The sequence below is a fragment of the Pundamilia nyererei genome, unplaced genomic scaffold, assembly GCF_000239375.1.
Source record: "Pundamilia nyererei isolate P.nyererei 1_Seehausen unplaced genomic scaffold, PunNye1.0 scaffold00008, whole genome shotgun sequence".
In the NCBI taxonomy this organism is placed as follows: domain Eukaryota; kingdom Metazoa; phylum Chordata; class Actinopteri; order Cichliformes; family Cichlidae; genus Pundamilia; species Pundamilia nyererei.
The window spans coordinates 4797181-4817382 of record NW_005187409.1 but is presented as its reverse complement, the minus strand read 5'-3'; the positions used below and the strand labels follow the sequence as shown (position 1 = coordinate 4817382).

The window sequence follows — 20202 nt, the reverse complement described above, 5'->3', positions numbered from 1 at the left end:
TAGATCAAATCATCAAGACGGAAATCAGGGCAATGTACTGAAAGGCAACAGAGCCTGCACAGGACTTCTCCTGAGCTTCACATTCCCACTATAACAAGAAGAAACCCATTAACGGTATAGTCCATTCAGGCATGGCTGTGATAAAGAAAGAAATTTTTGAAAGCTATGAGGGCAACCACAGTTTTGTTTTTAGCTCATATTTTTATGTAACTGCATTTTGTGCACTTTTTAATTTTAGAACTTGGACAGATGAATACTTTTTGCACAGTATTCAGAAAACAAAAGCAAACCCCACACCTGCATCGCGTAGTCTTCTCAGTGAAGCTCTGGACATAATTATCTGGACAAAACTGTTCAAATATTGGCTCATTAGTTGCTGCTGGGTTGCCACAAAGCAAACAGCTCCTTGCAGTGTAAAAATGAGCACTTGCAATGCTGAACCCCCGTGAGGTTTGTCGTCTGCCGCTCGAGCTACAGTGTCTCTTCGCCCGTTGTTACTACAGCTTTACCGTTCTGCCTTACTGTGCTTTTTATTAGCCTGTTTTCAGAGGCAACAGGAACCTGATTTCAGCCAGAAAGCTTTAATAAACTGGCTTTATACGCTACCTGCTCAACTTCAAACAGCAGGCACAGTTAGAGACTCGGCAGTGAACATAGCTGAGCGTTTAACATCTAGAGCACCAGGTATTTCCCTCAGGTGTTAGCGGAAGCCTCGGGTCAGCAGAAGCATGACTGCAAAATGCTGATGATGCAGCTGGATGGTATAGCCTCCTAATGTTGCATAAAAGTTCATCTAAACTGGTAAAATGTTAGAAGATTTGCAACTGTAAATGCCTAAAAAAGACATTTGGTATGAATTTATTTTTATTTTGCAATCTTAGGTTCTTTATGAATAAGCACCAAAACAGTGCTATCACTTGTGCTATAAAATCAGGAATCTTAACTCTAAACGTGTTTGTGTTTGAATAGATAGTTGTTGCATGTATGATTGCAAGATAGTTTGATGCAATAAAGCAGCTGTTGGTTAGCTGAGCTCATCACAGTGGCTAGAAACCTGTCTTTGCTGCAATTTAAGTTTACTAAAACATAATTATTTTTGCTGTATAAAGCTTTCAAAGTCCAGCATCCAGCTAAGCAACAGTCTTCATATAGGGATTAAGAAAATCGAATATGTCAGTTAATGAGCTGGTACTTTCTTTTTTCCCCTTTACCTTGTTTTCTTTCATGCTATGCTACTCTGGTGCTAACTTTACCCCGGCAGCTTTTAGCAAGCAGACATGAAAGCAGTATCGATCGCCTCATCTGACTCTCAGCAAGAAAATAAATACATGTTTTTCCCAAAATGTCAAACTAATTCTTTGAGTTGTTTTTCTGGAGGTTTCATCTCTGTAGCTACATGCTTCAACAAAGCTTAATTGGGTGGTTTGATACCTTGTGAAACTGTGGCATTAATATCTCAGCAGCAGGACAAGTCATTACACCGAGATAGCGAGGCAAACGTGTGACACAGTGATACAGGCTGCACGGTCATTTGTAAATGGTCCAGCTCCTATCTTGAATGGCCCCAATCATTTCTCTAGAATTTCAAGAACAAAAAAAGTTTTCATAAACACTAGTGTGATGGCTTCTTTTGTGGATGGACTAAAATGACTCCCAGCTTCTCATTACGAGAAAAAAAGTCTTGTGAAAGCGCTGGAATATCTTTCTAAAACATGACTCACAGCCACACAAATGGGGAGGGAGACGGGTTGATGGCAGAGGGCCGGAGAAGCAGTTTTCTAGTTGCAAGGTAGTAAAAACAGAGGACAAGATGAGGCTCAACTATCACTCTTAACACTAGCAATATATTGCTTGGGGGTATTGTGGAAAATTTGAAGTGTATGCACAGGGAGGCAGCATATTAGCACAAGAGAAAAGATGAAACAGAGAATATTCCATCCGCAGTCGACGTGTCCTTGCTTATTATCAGGCAAATGGGGTGAGAAAAAGTGGAGGAGTGGTGAGCTGCATTTTTTAGCTGCTGTGGTTAGAGGTTGAGGAAGGAAGGAGACTGAGAATCTATCAAATAGCCCACAGTATCATGCATTTCATAATGTGCATTCACATGCGCCGTTGGCATTTGAGGAAATGACACAATTCTTCCAACCCCCGGAGGATGATTCAGAAAGCTACTGCTCTGAGCGAGGAAACCATCCCGAAGTACGAGTCAGGTGGACTGAACATGCACTGTTTTGCTTGTCACACAACAGAAGAACACGAGTCTACGAGGTTTCGCTTCCTAATTTTCAGTGAATCACTAATGTCCCTTGAAAGCACCTAGCAGCACAGCACACTGCCAAATAATTGAGAAGCTCACATCAGCCGACATTGCACTAGAATTTCAGCAGGTGTGCTCAGAATAGGCTCCAGTGTCTCTGCAGACATTTAGTTCCACATCAGTCACAGCTTTACTTCTCACTGAATTATTATTATATTTTTTTGTGCTGTTTAATGCTGCCTGTGTGTTTATGTGAGAGAGTGCGTGCAATACAATGGCAAGAGTGTGGAGAGCTTAAGCCACAGAAACAGTGTGCAGCTTGGCAGGGCTTGATATCTGCTGTGACCTCAGCTTGTCTTCTATAGAAACGGAGTTATTTGTGTTGACGACACAGGGGGGTGGGGGGGGTGGGGGGGTGGAGGCTGTGCACATCTACTGTATGGACTCATATAACCTACTGTAAAATTTATGAGTGCTATGCTGCATCTATTCTACTGGTTTAATTTCATTATATGCTAATGTATTATACTCTAGCTGACTGTATTCTGTTCTCCCTCTGTCTTTCTTAATCTATTCTTCTTCTTCTTTTTTTTTAAACTCCATTTACTGCCACTGAATGAGACACTTGCTCTCCAGCTTTCTGTTAATGGGATTTTAAATGTTAATTTCTCTTGACTACTAATTTATTGACCCTCCACATTTTAAAGATCTCTCTCCTTGGTAAACCGTGACATTTTTACGGCTGCCGAACATCCAATAAATGATGTCTCTACTAATCTGTTTTTGCATAAAGCCAAAAAATTAAAATTAGGTTGAAAAATAAATAAAAGCAAGTCTGTGGCAAAAATTAAAGCCAACACCAATCCAAACAACATACAATAAAAAGGCGGGATTTGAAAAAGATCTTACAGATGGAACTTAATTCTCTTCTTAACTGCAGCCAGCAGTGTGATGAATGCTTTTATCCCAGTTTCAGAACTGCTCCATATAGCTAATTCCTTTTTTTTTTGGGCGTTTGCTTTAGTGGAAAAATCTACTTCCTTAAGAAATTAACTTTGAGTGTGACTGCCCTGGAAATCTCTGCACATTTTTCATATTCTTTACCTCTTTCTTTTGTATTGCATTATAAATAATAATGTATGAAATAAAGTGCAGGAGGCATTCAAGAAAGTACAACCCAGTATGTATCTTGGCCGTACTGCCCGGCAGGGAATTGCCCGTGCAAAGACATTACTGTGCCAACAACAACAAGGCGCTTCTATATAATTATCAGTCTGGCTAATCTCCTGCAGAAGTCTGTTTGGCATCATCAGCCACGAGCTGCACGAAGACCAACTCAGAGCTACAGTGGCTAATATCCTGAACGCCCTGAAGGAGCAGAAACATAAGGTTTGCTGCACATGCCAGTTGCTAAAGGGAGTCCCTGCCTTTCTCCCCATACAGTTTATAAATTACAGTAAGCAGCTGAGAGAGCTGTAATTGTGACTTACATCTGTACTCTTGTGATTTTGCGCTGATGGATGTGAGGAGGTTGTGAACAGGCTTTCTGAGCAGTTGGGAAAGGAGCTAGCCAGCAACAGTGTGTGGCTCTCTGACAGAAATGTTTTTAATTAACGGTGAAGTTGTTCTCCTCTTTTTTTTTCTTTTTCTTAAGTTTAAGACCAACTAAATTAAGTGGCAAAGTAACAGTAATGATTACCCTCTACACTAGTGATGCACTGGATGGCAACGTAGGAGGAGGGAGGCGCTGTGGGGTCACATGACAGATATTTCTTTCTGCTGCCAGAGAAGCCAGGTTTCTGGACGGGAAATGTCTGAGGCGTCTGTGGTCCAGCTTGATTCAGCGTCATTTGAGTCTGCCAGGGGATTTGTCCAAGAGCTCAAAGCAGAAATTACTACTCGCTGAAACAAGATGAACACAGTGTTGGTGGGCCTTCTGCTCGTCCTGAATCTCCTGAATTTGAAAAGCATTAAAAATACTTTGGACCATGCAGGAAATGTCCAAAATGATGAGCCAGAGATTTAATGGCTTTAGTGAATTCAAATTTTTAAATGGTTTTCTGTAAGATGCACAGTCCCTCAGCTGAGATAATCAAGACAGCAATGAAAAGATGTTCTCTTTTTTTAGGAATGTTTTCCTTTTTTGGCAGTGGAGAAATAAAAATACATAAATAAATAAAATAAAGTACAGAGCAAATATGACAACATGCATCAACAGTCCAGCTTTGATCAGTTGAATTGTAGTTAATCTTAGATAATCTCCTAGACAATAAGGACACACATTAAACAAATATTTTGGAAAAAAAACTTCTAAAAATTGATTATTAACACTCTGTGATCAGAATTGTTGTTAACAAGAAAATCAACCAAGCTGTCTTGTTATTAAAGCAACTCAAAATTATTGAAATTTCTCTTGAAAGTACATTCAGTGGTCACTTCATTAGGTACACCTTATCAGTATTGGGTTGGATCCCCTATTACCTCCATAGCTGCCTTAATTCTTTGTGGCATAGATTCAACAAGGTGCTGAAAACATCTTTGAGAGATTTTGGTTCATACTGACATGACAGCGTCACACAGTTGCTGCAGAGTTGTCAGCTGTGCAGCTGATTGAGATCTGATTGAGGTCTGGTGACTGTCAGCTGAGGATTGAGATCTGGTGACTGTAGGTGCCATTTGACTACAGGGAACATGAGAAAAAATTCTCCACACTATTACGGCACCCCCAGCCTGAACTGGTCACACAAGGCAGGATGATTGTGGATATTCAGATCAGCCCATTCGGCATCAACAACCCATTCTGCTGCTCGGTTTGAAATTCAGAAGGTCCTCTCTGGCCATGTCTACATCTCTAAATATACTGAATTGCTTCTATGTAATTGGCTGATTAGATTTTTTTCTTAGAAAGAAATTGAACAGGTCTGTGTAATAAAGAGTTTGCTAACCCTAACCCTAGGCCATTTACCATTTAAGACTTCCTGAGTAAATACTAATACTAATATATCTGTTACAAGCTGAAGTGAATGAATAATGGCTATGATCATGTACCAGTCAGGTTTGTTGGAAGTACTAATACTTGGATTGATTCGCTCCAAGTAATTTGTTCTGGTTGTTTATGACGTCACTTGTGATCTTTGAGATTATGTCAGTGCGTCTGCATTGCTGTCACATCACCCACATTACCCATATGTTATACCCAAAAGGTCAGCAGTAGTTGCCAGTAGTATTAAGTGGTTTAGCTGCAGGTTTCTTATTCACTGCTATCATCATATTGTTTTTCTTTGATTCTATTACACATTGAGAATAAGTAGAGAACAAGATGCAGTGAAATATATTAAACTAAAATTGTACAAAATCTTACCAGCCTGTAAGAACAAAACAGTGCAGTTTTATCAGGGATCTCTTATTTGTTTACACAACAAATCAGAGCCGACTGGTGGAAAGTTCCTGCGCTTTTGTTTATCTCGGCTAACTGAGGGCAGAAGAACAGGACGGTCCAGGTGATTACTTGAGGTGTTTTTGTGTGTGTGTGTGTGTGTGTGTATGTGCTGAACTCTTTACATTTCTTTTCCTTTTCAGGAAGACTTGCAGCAGTTGATACTCATGTCTCTCCCAAATGTTGCCATTCTGGGCCAGGACCCCCTAACAGGTATAAAGATAACAACACGATCCTATCAGTGCCAATCTCTCTCAGCAGGAAGAAAGTAATTATACTTTATGTTCGAGTCTATATCTCAGCTATCTGTGAAGCACATTAAGGTGATAATGATAAGGAGAAGGGTGCTGGGGGGGGGGTGAAGATGATGATGATAATGATGATGATGACGGTTATTTCTGTGTCCTCAGAGGCAGCCGTGGAGGAGCTCAGGCGACTGCTGCTACTCTTACTAGGAAGTGCAGTGCAGGTGATCACACGCTCATATGACCGTCATGCTTTGGTCAAAGCTGACCACAGCAGCATTGTGCATGTTACTTAAAAACAAAGAGGGAGGACAGACACAATAAATTTCACTTTACTTTACATGTTCTTTCCTCCAAAATCAGTTTAAAGTAATGTGCATATCTGTACACCTTGAACTCTTCGGACTAATTTTTCTCATATTTTCGGTGCTAACTACACAGATTTGTTGTTTAAACTTTACCAGAAAGGCCTGAAGGTAACATTCTTCTAGGAAAAGATAAAATAAGACAGATTGTTGTGCACTATTTTGTATAAACTCATTTCAGAGGAACTTGATTAATTTCCTTTTCTAATTTCAGCTCAGGATCATTGCGCTCAAATACTGTTTGGTTTTTTTGTTTGTTTCATTAGAGTTTCCGCTGGCATCAATCTTAGCCTTGTATTGTGTTACCCTGGCAACCTTGTACAAGAGCCAATTTCAGGCTTCACGTTAAAGTGGCGTGCTAATCTTGCCCGACCGCTCAACAGTGCAAGTTTACAAAATGTCTGAGTCTAAGGACAGTCGTCCAGGAGTCCTCCACCCAAAGACTGCCCTGCTGTCTTCTAATAAGCGTCCCTCATGGCCAATTCCAGGAATACCTATGAACACAGTTTTTGGTATTTTGATCTAGCATGCACACCTGACTCCATCTCTTCCTGTGTCTACAGTGCGAGAATAAGGAAACCTTCATTCAGCAGATCCAGTCCCTGGACATTGAAACCCAGGCTGGCATTGCCAGTTGTATTCAGCAGGTAAGTAAGTGCAGAATTAATCAAACCAAATCCCTCACTCATTAAAAAAGAACAAGAAATTCTTGGAGGATTTTTGTTCCCAAACATGATTAAGCAAAGAGTCCCTTCACTGTCTGGCCTGTAGGCAGACAGAATGAAACTGTTATACCTTCTCCTTGTGCTTCAACTGAGTTGTGAAAATGAGCTACTTGTCATTCTGTTGGCAGCCTTTTAAGGACCTCTGGGTGCCCCTTGCTGCCACTGTAAGCTGGATCCTCCACCTCCCATGTCCACCTCTCCAATCCCCCCCTCTGTCACATCATTGTCTCTCCTTCATCTTTTTTCCTGTCACTGTCCACCATCCGCTCCAATAAGGAAGAAAGGCCAAATTGCCTCTTTTAAAAAACACCCCCCATGAATAATTGCTGGAATTACAAAAACAACATTTTGCATAGCAGCGTGACTGAATTACAGTAACAGCATGCTGCCTCCCAGCCTTTTTCTCCCCAGGTTTTTCAGCCTAACAAATCACAGAGGTGAGAGGTGCTCTTTCTGTGTGAATGGATGCACCCCCTGCTTTCCTTCTGTATGGCTTACACCCGAGGAGATTTTTAAACCTGTCAACATGATCACTAGCTTTGCATGCACTAGTGAATTTTTTTTAGTGCATTTTCCTACAGCTTTCACACATAGACGTGTGAGAATTTATTTTTCTTTTCCTTTTCGTTGTACACAAATGCTTGGTATTCACACAGAGCTCGCAGTGCCTGGGCTATTTTGTGTCAGGTGTCCCAGATGTGTATTGATCTTGTCATAGAGGCCTAAAAAATGGTCCTCGTTGCAGGTAACTCAGGATCCTCGTGTGGTGCTGCCACTTCAGTGGGAGGAGCTAGTGGAGACTGAAGGTGCAGACTTGCAGCTGGTGTTTAGCTCCATGGCCAAACAGATCCAAAGCCTGCTGGCACAGAGAGACACACAGTTGGAGGTATGCAATACACAAAGCCTTAAAGAAATAGCTTGACACTTGACACTCTGTTTTTTTTTAACCAAAAGATAAATGACAGCATTGATACCAATCTCAAGAAGCAGCCAGTAGCTGTTAGGCTAAATAGAAACTCATGGGGAATGAAACAGCCTGTTATAATATAAATATAACTAATTCTTCCCACCAGCACCTGTGAAATTATCTGTGACTTCCTGAATTTGCAAAGCAGCACATCCCGAAATGATTCTAGCACAAAGCCTACTGTCATTTTTAATTTAAACAGGAAGTCTGATTGTGATTAATTTTTTCTTTCAACAAAAAGGGAACCAAGAAACTTTCACAAGAGCATGATAACCAGACAGACGCGACAGAACAACGCAATGAACAAGGAACGAGTAGTCACAAAAATCAGAAAACAGATCAGATATTAAGCTCTAAGATTTCTAGTTTGGTAGCAGTTTGCAGTTTACATTAAAAAGGTGTAACTAGTACCAAGGTTACCTAAAGTTGAGCATTTATTCGATTGTGCACTGGGAGGTAGCTTGGAAGAGTTGTATAGAACCTTTATTCTGATAATGAAACACGATAACAAGTAAGAGATTAGTAGGTCAATTTTTAACCCCTTAGCTGAGTCAGGCCATCGGTTCTTCCTGTTTCTGTGGGCTATTCTAGGCTAACTGGTAGCTGGTGGTAGCTACATACACCAGACATGATAGTGCTGAGCAGCTCATCTAAATCTAGGCAAGTGGGCAAATGAGCAAATAAGACAGAAATTAATAACGACTATAATAGTTGATTGGAAAGAACACCAAATTACTGCATCACTTTTGCTCTCTTCAACTGTGCAGACAGATGGAAGCAGTGAGAGTATGGACTTCATAGTGTGAGCGTTATTGTACCTTAAAGTGAATTTACCATCATTGTCCGTTGTTTGATTCTTTGCTGGAGAACTGTAATGAATGAAAATGAAAAAATTTGACATTTATGATGTTTTCAATCACGCTGACGTGACAAGAAGGAAATTGAAAATGTGTTTTCCTGTAGAAATTAAAAGTTAATTAACTAAATCAGTTTCAGCAAGTGAATCAGTTCCTCCATTGTTTCAAGTTGGATCAACATTTCACACCAGATGCCGCCCAGACATTTTGTAGCCATGGATTACCTCCTACAGTTGTAATAATTCTGCTTTTTAACCAACAAAAGGTGGTATCAGTGAAATCTCTGCTGAACCACCCATAGAACTAATTAAAATTCATAAAACATTAGTGCACAGTGGGATTGAAATGGCATTGTGGTCAAAGGTTTTAATGTGATTTAAGTAACAATGAATTGGAAAATGAAATGCATGCTGTTAGGCTGGAGATAACAGACTACAGTATTTAAAAAAAAAAAAAAACTAGTGTAAGGAGCGTAGTAACTTTGCTTCTTTGAAATAGCAAAGACCCCACAGTCCTTTCTAAATGCACCCCTGATTCCACTTCATGTTCCTGCCTTCTGATCTCAAACACATTCTCAATCCTTGAATCCAGTGATATTTAACTGAGATCTGTCTTAAGCTTCTTGTGGATTAAAAAGCATTTCCTACAACCTTAATATGAGATCAAAGCAACGTAAGATCTTAAATTTTGTTTCGAATAAATTCCACAGATTTAAATCGGCCCTAATAAAACCCTGTCCCACTGTGCTCTCCTTTATGTGAATACTGCGTAAGATCAAAATGTTCTGTTGCTGTGCTGGTTTGCAAAATTACAGGAATAAAAAGGTCATTCTGCATTAATGTTTATAAAATACACCCCCTTTGCAAAAATACCTGCTACATTTAACCCTTGTGTGAATTTTCTGCTGCTACACTGATCTGACTTAAATTATACATCACAAAGCGTCAAACAGTCTAAAACATCTGAAGACATCACAGCAGCCCAAGCTCCTTACTCTGTAAAAAAAGAGTGCATACACAGCAAAACACTAGTATCTTACCTTTGCTAGCATCTACTGAAGCACATACTTATTTAGTTGCCATGTGCGGCTCACTGTTTTCACCTTCACAGATCCTCAGAAATGTATTTCTGAGCCTTTAGTCCTCAACCCACGTCTTTCTTTTCAGCTGTTCTTTGTATCCTTTTCCACATCCATCATTGATCTTTCTCTCTCTCTTCTTCCCAGAGGATAGCAGAGCTGTGTCGGGAGCGGGAGGCCCAGTCTGATTCCACGACGGGGCACTTGGTTGGCCGCAATGAGGAGTCATCCCAAGGTCTGCTACTCCAGCTGGCAGACAGCAAGGCCAAACTGCGCCGGCTTAAACAACAACTGTGAGTCTGTGTGTGTGCTCGAGATGATAGAAGTCAGGAGAATTCTTAAAAAGTTGCGACAAAGGTCAGTGTCAAGACAGAGAAAATTATTTGCAAACCTGAGCAATGAATCGGGATCAGATGAGATGCTCACAGGTATAATCCAGCGCACACAGCTTATTAAACGCCTGTACGGTTTCAGAATATTACAGCGTTTTCTACTCTAATTATATTTCTATCTGCCACTTTATCACAGATACAAGTCAAAAGAAAAGAAAAAGCCTTTAGAAAAACTGTGTAATTGCATTTGCGGTGCTGATATGTTTTCTAGGGAAGATAAAGGTGATCAGATACTGGATTACAAGCAGGAGGTTGAAACCATGGAGGAACAGCTTCAGAAGCTTCAAAAAGAGGTACAGACATGGAATAGTGGTCAGCACACAGACAGAAATCTCATGCAGACTTCTTCTTCTCTTTCTTTTTTTGTTTTGTTTTGTTCCTTTACCACACGTACAACATTACTAATTTGACAACAGCTAGACTATTGCTCACTGGGCCTAATCATAATAGTGCAGAATCACCCAAAACCATTTGGATCTTGAATAAAAACATCTTTCTTAGGCCGTAAATTAGATTGTGTTCTTTCCATTCAAATACACTTTGACCTGAAAGAGGTGGCTGTTACTGTCTCAGCTGAACTTGAAAGTTTAGACTCATAACAAAACTACAGGTATGATCATACATATACAGTCTTAATGTTCCCTCACTGACGAGTCATTTAGTTTCATTTTCCATTGTCACAGTGCTAAGTGTACTCCATACATCACTGTCATTCTTCATTTGTCATTATCATTTACTTATGCAAATATGTCTTACATATAGAAGTGCACTGTAAGGACTCATCTATGATATAATTTTTAAAGTCAACGTTCATTTAAAAAATATTACTTGAGTTGTTGGATTTTTACTTTTCTCATCTTAGTGACAAATCAATGCGTTTTAGACTACAAGCCACAATTAACCACACAGTCATACCGCTCTTTATTCAGTTAACCTAACATGCGTGTGTTTGGACTGTGGGAGGAAGCTGGAGTACCCAGAGAGAACCCTCATAAGCACATGGAAAACATGCAAAGTCCACACAGAAAGTGCTCCAGCCTGCTGGTGAATTTAAATCTGTGATTTTACTGTTAAATGATTAATGTCTGTGTGGGAATAATTTCTATAAGGAAACAGTTCACAACAACCTCTTGCCAGTCCTCCTGAATAGTACCTTAGAATGATGTTTAAATAATGACAGTGGACATTAGGGGTATCTTAAATATAAGTATGTGAGTAATTTCTCCAGTAGTTTAAATGAAGTTACATGCTGTGTGTAAAAAATGCCCAAATATAAATCAGTTATTCAACTTTTGAATTATATAAGTATCAAGAGACTTATTGCAAGCCAGTTATTTCTACATGACCTTTTCTGCATTGATTTCCCACAGCATATTGCTTACGTGATTCACAGTTAATTCGACCACTTTCATTGTAAATAATAGCAGAAGACATGCAAATGTTATTCGAAACTATAATACATGCAAGTTAAAGCTCTTGCTCTTTTCCATATGGGTCTTTTCAATTTTTTTCTATCCTTGTGAGTACATTTCAGGATTGTATACACGCACACATTTCCTTCCTCATGTATCAGACTTTGTCAGCATTTGCTTTACTGCATTCCAGATCTGTTCACAACCTTCTTTGACCTCATCCCAGCTGGTGTATGAATGTATCTGTGTATCTGTGTCTCCGTGTGTGTGTGTGTGTGTCTGCGCGCATGCAGAACCGTTCTCTGCAGGGTGATGTGAGGGGCATGCGTGCACTGCGGGATGAGCTGGACTGTGCCCGAGAGCGAGCTGCACGGTCCGAGCAGCTCCAGACTGAGCTTCAAAGCTGTAAACACAGATTGCGCAGCCTGGAGCTCACACGCACTCAACTGAAGGTACACACACACACCAAGCACACATCTCACACCATAGAGAAATCAAGCAACACAGCTACATCTCCACTACAAAATACATAGTTTAAAAAAATGTTATGCAGGGAAGACAAAGTCATTTTCACATTGCTTTGATACACACACACAAGCTTGACAAAGGCCGTCATATAAAAATTACTGGCGAAGGTCACATCGAGAAGATCCCTTTTTTAATCTTTCTCTTTGAGTAGCTATTATTTTTTAAAAGAAGTACCACTTAATCTCAAAAGCCATATATTCCCTCACACGCCCCTGAGGGTTTCAATCAAGAGTGAGTACGAACAACTCTAAAGCTCAAAGCCGGAGAATGAGATTATATTGTGTGATGTCATTGGGATTTACCGCCTGGAGCTGCTTCATTGACAAAGAGCAGCTACAGTTATTGGAATTTTTACACCCAAATGAGATTTATTCCGAGGTACTATAACTGTTCAGGGCAAAAAAAAATGTGCTCATATCCTTGTGAAACACTTTGCAGTGTCCTCACCGTCACCTTCCCTGTCTTTTTTGAGTCATCCTGTTTAAATTCAATATCAGTGTGACTGCTCATGTTAGCCGGAAGGGTGATTTTTTTTCTAATGTTGTGTGTGTGCCGAGAACTCGTTTCCAGAAATTCAAAATGAACTGTTTTGCAGCTGTAAAGAATCGGGAGGAAAAGGTGCCGAATGTTTACGTGTAAAGAAATAAAAATAAAAATCAGTTTGGAAGGTCAAATTAGTTTCATTACATGTTGGGTTTTATTTGCGTTTTTTATCAGTAGTGACAACATCGTACTCACAAGTTGTTTGCAGCGATCTGCGTAAGTGTGGATTCTGCTAAAAATTACACCGAGTTGGCCAAAAAAGGACCAGCAAGACAGCTAGAGAGGTTTGCTGACAGTTTGCGTGTGATTATTTCTGGTTTAACACCTTGTAGCTTTTTATACTCTTGTTAAACTGCTAACTTGTCTCACTAAAAACACAGAAAGTCTAAAACAAATCTTAAAAATGTGACTTAGTATTATATTATATTTTATTTTCCTTCATTTTGAAAGATATATTTTATCACCATGTTGTCTGATTTTTCAATTTTGCTTTAATAGGTTATTAATGTGGATTTAGATATTAATAAGTATTACCTTATTTTTTTATGAAGTAACTACTGTGAGTATGAGGATATAAAAATGAATATTTTTAAAATTATATTACTATACTAATTGGTCTTGCTTATGTGGCCTGTTTAGTACACAGTTACATAAAATTCAATATAATATACATCAGTTATAACCACCGCTGTTACAAGGTAATTACTAGGCTACTACTTTGGTAATTAGATTGTAATAACTTGCTGTTTCCTGTTATTATCAAGCTGCTACTCTGAGTTTAAATTCACTTAATACAGCCTAACAAAAACATAATAAAATATAAATGTCACAATTTACAACAGTTTACAACTCTAACATTGGAGAGCGTCAGACTGAGTACTAAAAGTACTAAAGTAGCCGGATACAAGTTCCAAAATAATAATAATGGATTGCATTTATACAGCGCTGTATAACACCACTATTCATTCACTCTCACATTCATACACTGGTGGAGGCAGCTACAGTTGTAGCCACAGCTGCCCTGGGGCAGACTGACAGAAGCGAGGATGCCATATCGCGCCATCGGCCCCTCTGGCCAACACCAGTAGGCGGTTGTCTTGCCCAAGGACACAACGACCAAAACTGTCCAAGCTGGGGTTCGAACCGGCAACCTTCCGATTACAAGACGAACTGCCAACTCTTGAGCTACGATCACAGTTGGAGATCATATTTTAGTACTTGCAATGTCTGCAGTTTGCTTCTCAGCTGTACGTCAGCCTCTCTGACTCCCTCAGCAGGACTTGTCTGTGTCTTTACTGTGAACTGTATAATAAGGGGAAATTATATAGAAAATACATTCAGCTGACAACTAAAACCATTTAAAGTTGCTTTGTGCACTTAAGTGACAGTAGAGAACTGAATGGGAGCAAAGCATTGATAGATATGACAGATTAGAGGAAGTTGCTTCAGAAAAAACCCCAGACTTGACAGAATACATGAAACGAAAACCGTGAGCACGTCATCGTGTTGTTTCAATCGTCTCTGTTTGGTGCCCCCTGCAGGAGCAGCAGCAACTGTGCGCAGCACTGCAGGAAACCAAAACGCTTCTAGAAGAGCAGCTGGCGGACGCTCGGGCGCGTTGCTCCTCCCAACGTGAGCTGGAGAGGGACAATCTTGTGCTGCGTCAGAGAATCATGGAAGTGGAAGCGGTGGGTGGAAACTATGATGCAGTTTTTGCATTTCTGTCCATCCCGTACAAATGAGCTTATAATTGAACTGAAGATTGCAGATTGTTCTAATATTTTCTTTTTTTGACAGAAAGGTTGCATTTCATGAAAGAACCTCATGCATGTTGTGTGGAGGACCATTGAAGTCTCTTGCTCATGTGATTGAGTGTGTGTGTATGTGTGCTTAGGAGCGGGACACTGAGAGGCAGCGAGTTGATGAACTGCTGGAGATGAACATGAGCCTCGAGGCTGACCTGAGGCACAGCAGCAGCGGGGGCAGCGTCCTTGCTCCGGTTGTTTCACTTCCGCAGCGTTTCCTCCAATCAGAGCTGGAGTCCGACGAGGAGCTGAGTGAAGTGATTGGTCAGAGCACCCGCCTCTCTGCACCTTGTCATTTAAGACATGCTAATTAACTGATAAGAGAAAATATTTTGACGTAATACTTACCCACAGGTTATTAATCAACAGTAACTGAGCTCATATATCCATTTCTCTTTTTCTCTGTTTCTTTCCTCCACCTATCTGCCTCACTCCCTCCTTCTGTTCTTCTTTTTCTTGTTTTATTCTTTATTTCCTCCTCTCTGCGCCTTAGATCAGAAGCCCTTGAGCGTGGAAGTGGGCGAGGCTTCGACGCTGCGGCTGCTGGGAGCGGAGCAGGAGAACGCAGAGCTGAGAAGACGACTGGAGGAGCTGCAGGCCCAGCAGGAGGTCAGAGTTCAGAGGTCGCAAGTTGTGACTAATAGAGAAAAATGTCACCTTACTCAATAACAATAGTCAGGCAGCCTGTGAATTTTTAAATGATGATCAGTTAATACTAAAAGGGCCCAAAGTGTACCAAGAAAATATCTCCCACCTCTGCCGCCTCCAGCCTGATACAAGGCAGGCAGGACCCATGCTTAAATGATGTTTACACCAAATTCTGACGCTACCACCTGATTTCTGCTGCCACAGTTTTTCAAATCTTCTGTTGTCCAATTTTGGTGAACCCATGATCAAACCGTAACCTCACTTTCCAATTTGTAGCCCAGTGTGACTCAATGTTCAATGTAATGTGCAGTCAGAGATGCTCTTCTGCATATGTTGATTGTAACAAGGGTTTATTTGAGTTACTGTTGCCTTCATATTACCCTGAAGCAGTCTGGCAAATCTCCCCTGACCTTGGTATTTCATCTTTTTCAGACCATTCTTGTTAAACCCTAGAAATGATTGTGTGGGAAAATTTCTGAAATACTCAGACCAGCCATTCCCCATTCAGAGTCAGTGAAATTACCTTTCTTCCCCATTCTGATGCTCAGCTTGAACCTGGGTGATATATCCTTAAAATCCCGATATTTCATGGAAATCTGCTACTAGGATTTTTCTCACAATTTAAAAAATGCTGAAAAGCCTTTTATTGATGATTGCAGTTTGCAGAAGGTCATCTGCATGGTGAGTTGCGCAGCAGTGTGAATTGCTGACATTTACATTAATCAGCAGCTTTAACTTTGTAGTTGTAACAATGTAACTTTGCTCGAGTGGTCACGGTAATGCACACAGACAGAAGAGAAATGACAACTGGATAACATGCAAATCAGGTTTTATATATAGTTTTCCATTTCCCTTGTGTGTCTTGTTATTGATATGATCATTATGTTGGGAAAAAATATTTTTAATTAAGAATGTTTAATTACGATACCAGCAGGCCTGCCATCTCTGAATATATCTGAGTTGTTAAAGATGTAAATGAAGCTGGAAAAACAGGATGCAACAAATGAAGGCATTAAAGACACATCTCCCCTCGCTGCAGGCTGATTCTCCAGATGCAAAGGATGAGCTGGCCTGCCTGGAGATGAAACATCAGGAAACATTTAGGGAGGTGAGCACAGAGCAAACTGAAGGCTTTACCAAACAGTTACTGTTCTAACAATCATCTTTTCTTTTTTTTACCGTCACATTGTTGACTGGTAGTAAATTGTTCTGACGCTAATGCATTTATAAGTAATATTGCTTTTTTAGCCAATGTAAAAACCCTTCTCTGCCACATGTATTATGTAGCCATATATAATAAATTCATGGCATGTGTGAGCAGCTTTGTGTTGTAGTGGAGCAGAATTCTGGTGCTGAATCAATTTGTTTTTATTTATTTATCATCAGCAGAAAATTAGCTGCAGTATTCGACATTTTTACAAAAATAATGGCTCACTTGTGTTTGAAATGGATTGCTCGCAGACTCTACAACCCTCCTTCAGTGTTTTTTTTTTTTCTTTTAAATTTCTACTCGTTGTTTCCATCCTCCAGTCTGAGAATTGACTGTTTTGGCTGTCAGCCTCATAGCTTACATCTGCCTCTACCAGCAGCAGGAACAAGTGAAAAAGATTTAAAAAATACTGTGTATGTTAGCCTCCCAACACCAGATGACTGACAGGTGGAGCTGGTGGACACCATAAGAGAGCTAAAAGTATAGAAATATTGTTCTATAGTTCTCATTAACTGTTAGTTATTTAAGTAGTAAAGTGTGGTGAAATGTTGTGTTGTTATTGTTTGCTGCCCAATATGACAGAAACGCAGGAATGAATGTTAGCTTAAACAAAGGGAAACATAATTAACTGCAGTTAATACTGCATTTAACTGTGTCCGCATAGCTTTGGGGTTTCCCACCAAATGAAATCTGGGGGCAGATGCTATATCCTTAGAATAATAATACAATATTTAGGGATAATGATAAAAAGGGATAATGATATTTATTTTAAAAAATTTATATATACTGAACAACCATTTAGCGGTGATTATAACTTGTAGGTGGCAACATTTATCAGTGCAAACAAAATGAAGGGTATTTTCTGTCCTTCTTTTCCGGTGAAGCACTGTCACCGATGACAGCGTTACCAGACTAAGTTAATGTGTGAAATTGTTGTCACAACAAGGTACCAGCAGCAGCAGCACTATAGTGCAACTGTAGTGACACAGTATTATATACAGTGCAACAGCACAAGTCAAATGTAAACACAAAGGTTGCCTAGGTAGTGTTATTATGAGTGTTTAACAGTAACTAAAGTAACTCAGCCTCTTCAACAAAGAGTGAAACAAATTTGTAGCATGAAGATTCAATTCTGATTAAATGATCACCGGAGGCTGACACACCCCTTATTAGTTATTATTAATCTCTGGCTCTCTTCCACAGCATGTCTTTGTCCTGTCTTCCTCCCCTCACCTACCAGTCGGTCGCGCCATAAGGCCGTCCCTCCCTGAGCCTGGTTGTGCTGGAGGGTTCTTCCTGTCAAAAGGGAGTTTTTCCTTCCCACTGCCACTGCTCATAGGGGGTCATATAATTTCGGGGGTTTTCTCTTTTTGTATTATTGTAAGTTCTTTACTTTACAATATAGGGCAATTTGAGGCAACTGTTGCTGTGATTTGGCACCACATAAATCAAACAGAATTGAATTTGAATTGGTTTTTATTCTTCACAGGCTTCTCTGGGGTTGTGTTGTGTGTGCTAAGTCCCATAAACATATGGCCTTGATTTGTCACTTATGTCACAAGATAAAACTTTTTTATAATGTATTATTGTATTATTGTGGACAGTGTGATTTGACATTATTTTAACACTTTTAAAAAAACTAATATTTTAAGTAATAAATAGTAAATGTGTTACGATTAAAACAACCAATCTGAGTATGACACGTAAAAGACACTTGAAGGCTGTGCTTTACATTCCCTCAGATGAAATATGGTAATTAAATGTTACTCAGTTCACAACATTATACTAGAATTTGCGAATGGTGCTGTGTGATGGATCTCAGGCATACTGAGTTTTCTGTAGTTATTTGTGTGGAGGAGTGCTTTTATATTGTGTTGTTATAACCAAAGATCATTTAAATCGATCAGTAATTTCCCCGTCTGTCCTTCTCTCGTTTTTCCCTACTTCATTGTCTTTTCTTTTGTATTGAAACTGGATGTATTCTGAGGAAAAGGGAGTGATTTCAGTTTTCTTACCCACCATGCATTCAAGTTCAATCACTGTCAGCACATGAAAGGAAACAGTGACAAAAAAGGGATATTTCAAAGCTTTGAAATGTCTTTAAATTTCTCTCCAATTATGCTTTTCAGTTTCAAAACTTGAAGAATGAAAATGCCACTTTGAAACAGCGTCTGGAAAAGCTTGTGACCAAACTTCAACACCTAGAAGACAAGAGGAAGGAGGAAGGAATGAAGATGCCAGACAGAGTGGAAGAGGAGGGGGAGGGAAAAAAGGTGGTGAGAGGAATCCAGGGATCTGAATCCTGCCGGGGAGAGGGGGAAGGAAGGGTTAAGATGATGGAGGAGAAGGAGAAAAGAGGAGAAGTCATCGGGACTCACCGTGAAGCAGGAGTTGGTGAAGAGATTCTTCATGTTCAGATGGGAAAAGATGAACCATGCAATGAGGTGATCCAGACCAATAGAAGAGGAGAGGCTGAGGGAGGGCAGAAAGAAAGGGAGAAACAGGAAAAAGAAAGTGAGCCGAAGAAAGAAAAGACTGAATTACCAATAAGTTCAGAGATACAGAAACAATCAGTTGAAGATAAAGTAGAGACAATAGCTACACACCTGGCCGTATGTTCCCTGACTAGTCCTGATATGGAGCTTCTGACAAAACGACTCCAGGAGGCCCAGGAGGAGGCCGAAAGACAGATTAACGTGGCCCAGGACTTGCGCTCTAAACTGGGAGAGCAGAGCAAGAAAACCTGGGAGGCTGAGCAGCGGCTGGTACTCGTCGAGGCTGAGCTGCAGCGTCTGAAGAAAGCCGGAGAAAGTTTGGTGGAGGCCCGCAGGCAGATAGAGGTATGGCTGGCTGTAGTGGTTAAGTTGGAGACTGTAGAAAGTAGATATTAATGGTCGGTGAAACAAGTGAAAACGTGGGCGTTATATTATTGTATAATTGTGTTTATAATGTGTTTCTTGTGTGCAAAGCGCCATCAAATGTTCCCGCTACAACACCCATAAAAAGCAAAAGCTGAAACTGATTTAAAATTGACTGCCAGCCACTTAATGATCGACTCCTTGTGCAGCTATAAACTGCTTTCAGGGCTAAGCACATGTTTAGATCGCTCCTTGGAAATCCCTCTCTGACCACTTGCAGTAATACATCTGTGACTCATGATGGATCTTAGCTTTCATCTTGAGAAAGAGAACACATTTTCTAAGGGAGAGTGGTAAGTGACAAATGTATTGGGCACAAAGAATGGTAAATATAGAAAAAAAGTCTGGGCTTTCAATGTACTGTGAAAGACGTCACTTTTAAACGTGTCACAGTCAGGGAAAGTTCACGCTTACAGTTACAGTGCAACTCTGCACTAGCAGCATTGTAAATGTTAAATAAAATGAACTTTTCCACTGAACCGTGCTCTTTGGTCTCTGGGTTGTAGCCGGAGACCAGTTTCTTATCGCCAGTGAAGATCCTCGTCATGCAACGCTGAGTCAGTTTGATGCTCTTGGTGAAGTTGCAGATGTCTCACTGCAAGTGGTCAAAACATAACAATCCAGACTGCAGCGGAGCGCTGAAAGTTCGCATATGGCTGCACAAACCAATGACTGTGAAGGCGATTTTTAAAGCTCACTGTTAAGCAGAGAACGCGTTACTGTAATCTGATTACTTTTTTCAGGTAACGAGTAAAGTAAGGGTTTACTATTGCAAAAACGGTAATTAGATTACCGTTACTTTCCCGTAGGAACGCT

At 40.2% G+C, this 20202-nt stretch overlaps 1 protein-coding gene across 1 annotated transcript in view; it reads left to right on the top strand.

Moving 5' to 3' along the window:
- The window catches only part of ccdc88b (coiled-coil domain containing 88B), a 64913-nt gene that overhangs the window by 3387 nt on the left and 41324 nt on the right, over positions 1 to 20202 (top strand). The window contains exons 5-16 of the mRNA XM_013908282.1: positions 5837 to 5906; positions 6104 to 6162; positions 6867 to 6950; positions 7774 to 7914; positions 10078 to 10223; positions 10534 to 10615; positions 12028 to 12186; positions 14347 to 14493; positions 14700 to 14874; positions 15104 to 15219; positions 16298 to 16366; positions 18598 to 19308. Of these exons, the coding sequence (XP_013763736.1) occupies positions 5837 to 5906; positions 6104 to 6162; positions 6867 to 6950; positions 7774 to 7914; positions 10078 to 10223; positions 10534 to 10615; positions 12028 to 12186; positions 14347 to 14493; positions 14700 to 14874; positions 15104 to 15219; positions 16298 to 16366; positions 18598 to 19308 (1959 nt within the window). The remainder of the gene's footprint in view (positions 1 to 5836; positions 5907 to 6103; positions 6163 to 6866; positions 6951 to 7773; positions 7915 to 10077; positions 10224 to 10533; positions 10616 to 12027; positions 12187 to 14346; positions 14494 to 14699; positions 14875 to 15103; positions 15220 to 16297; positions 16367 to 18597; positions 19309 to 20202) is intronic.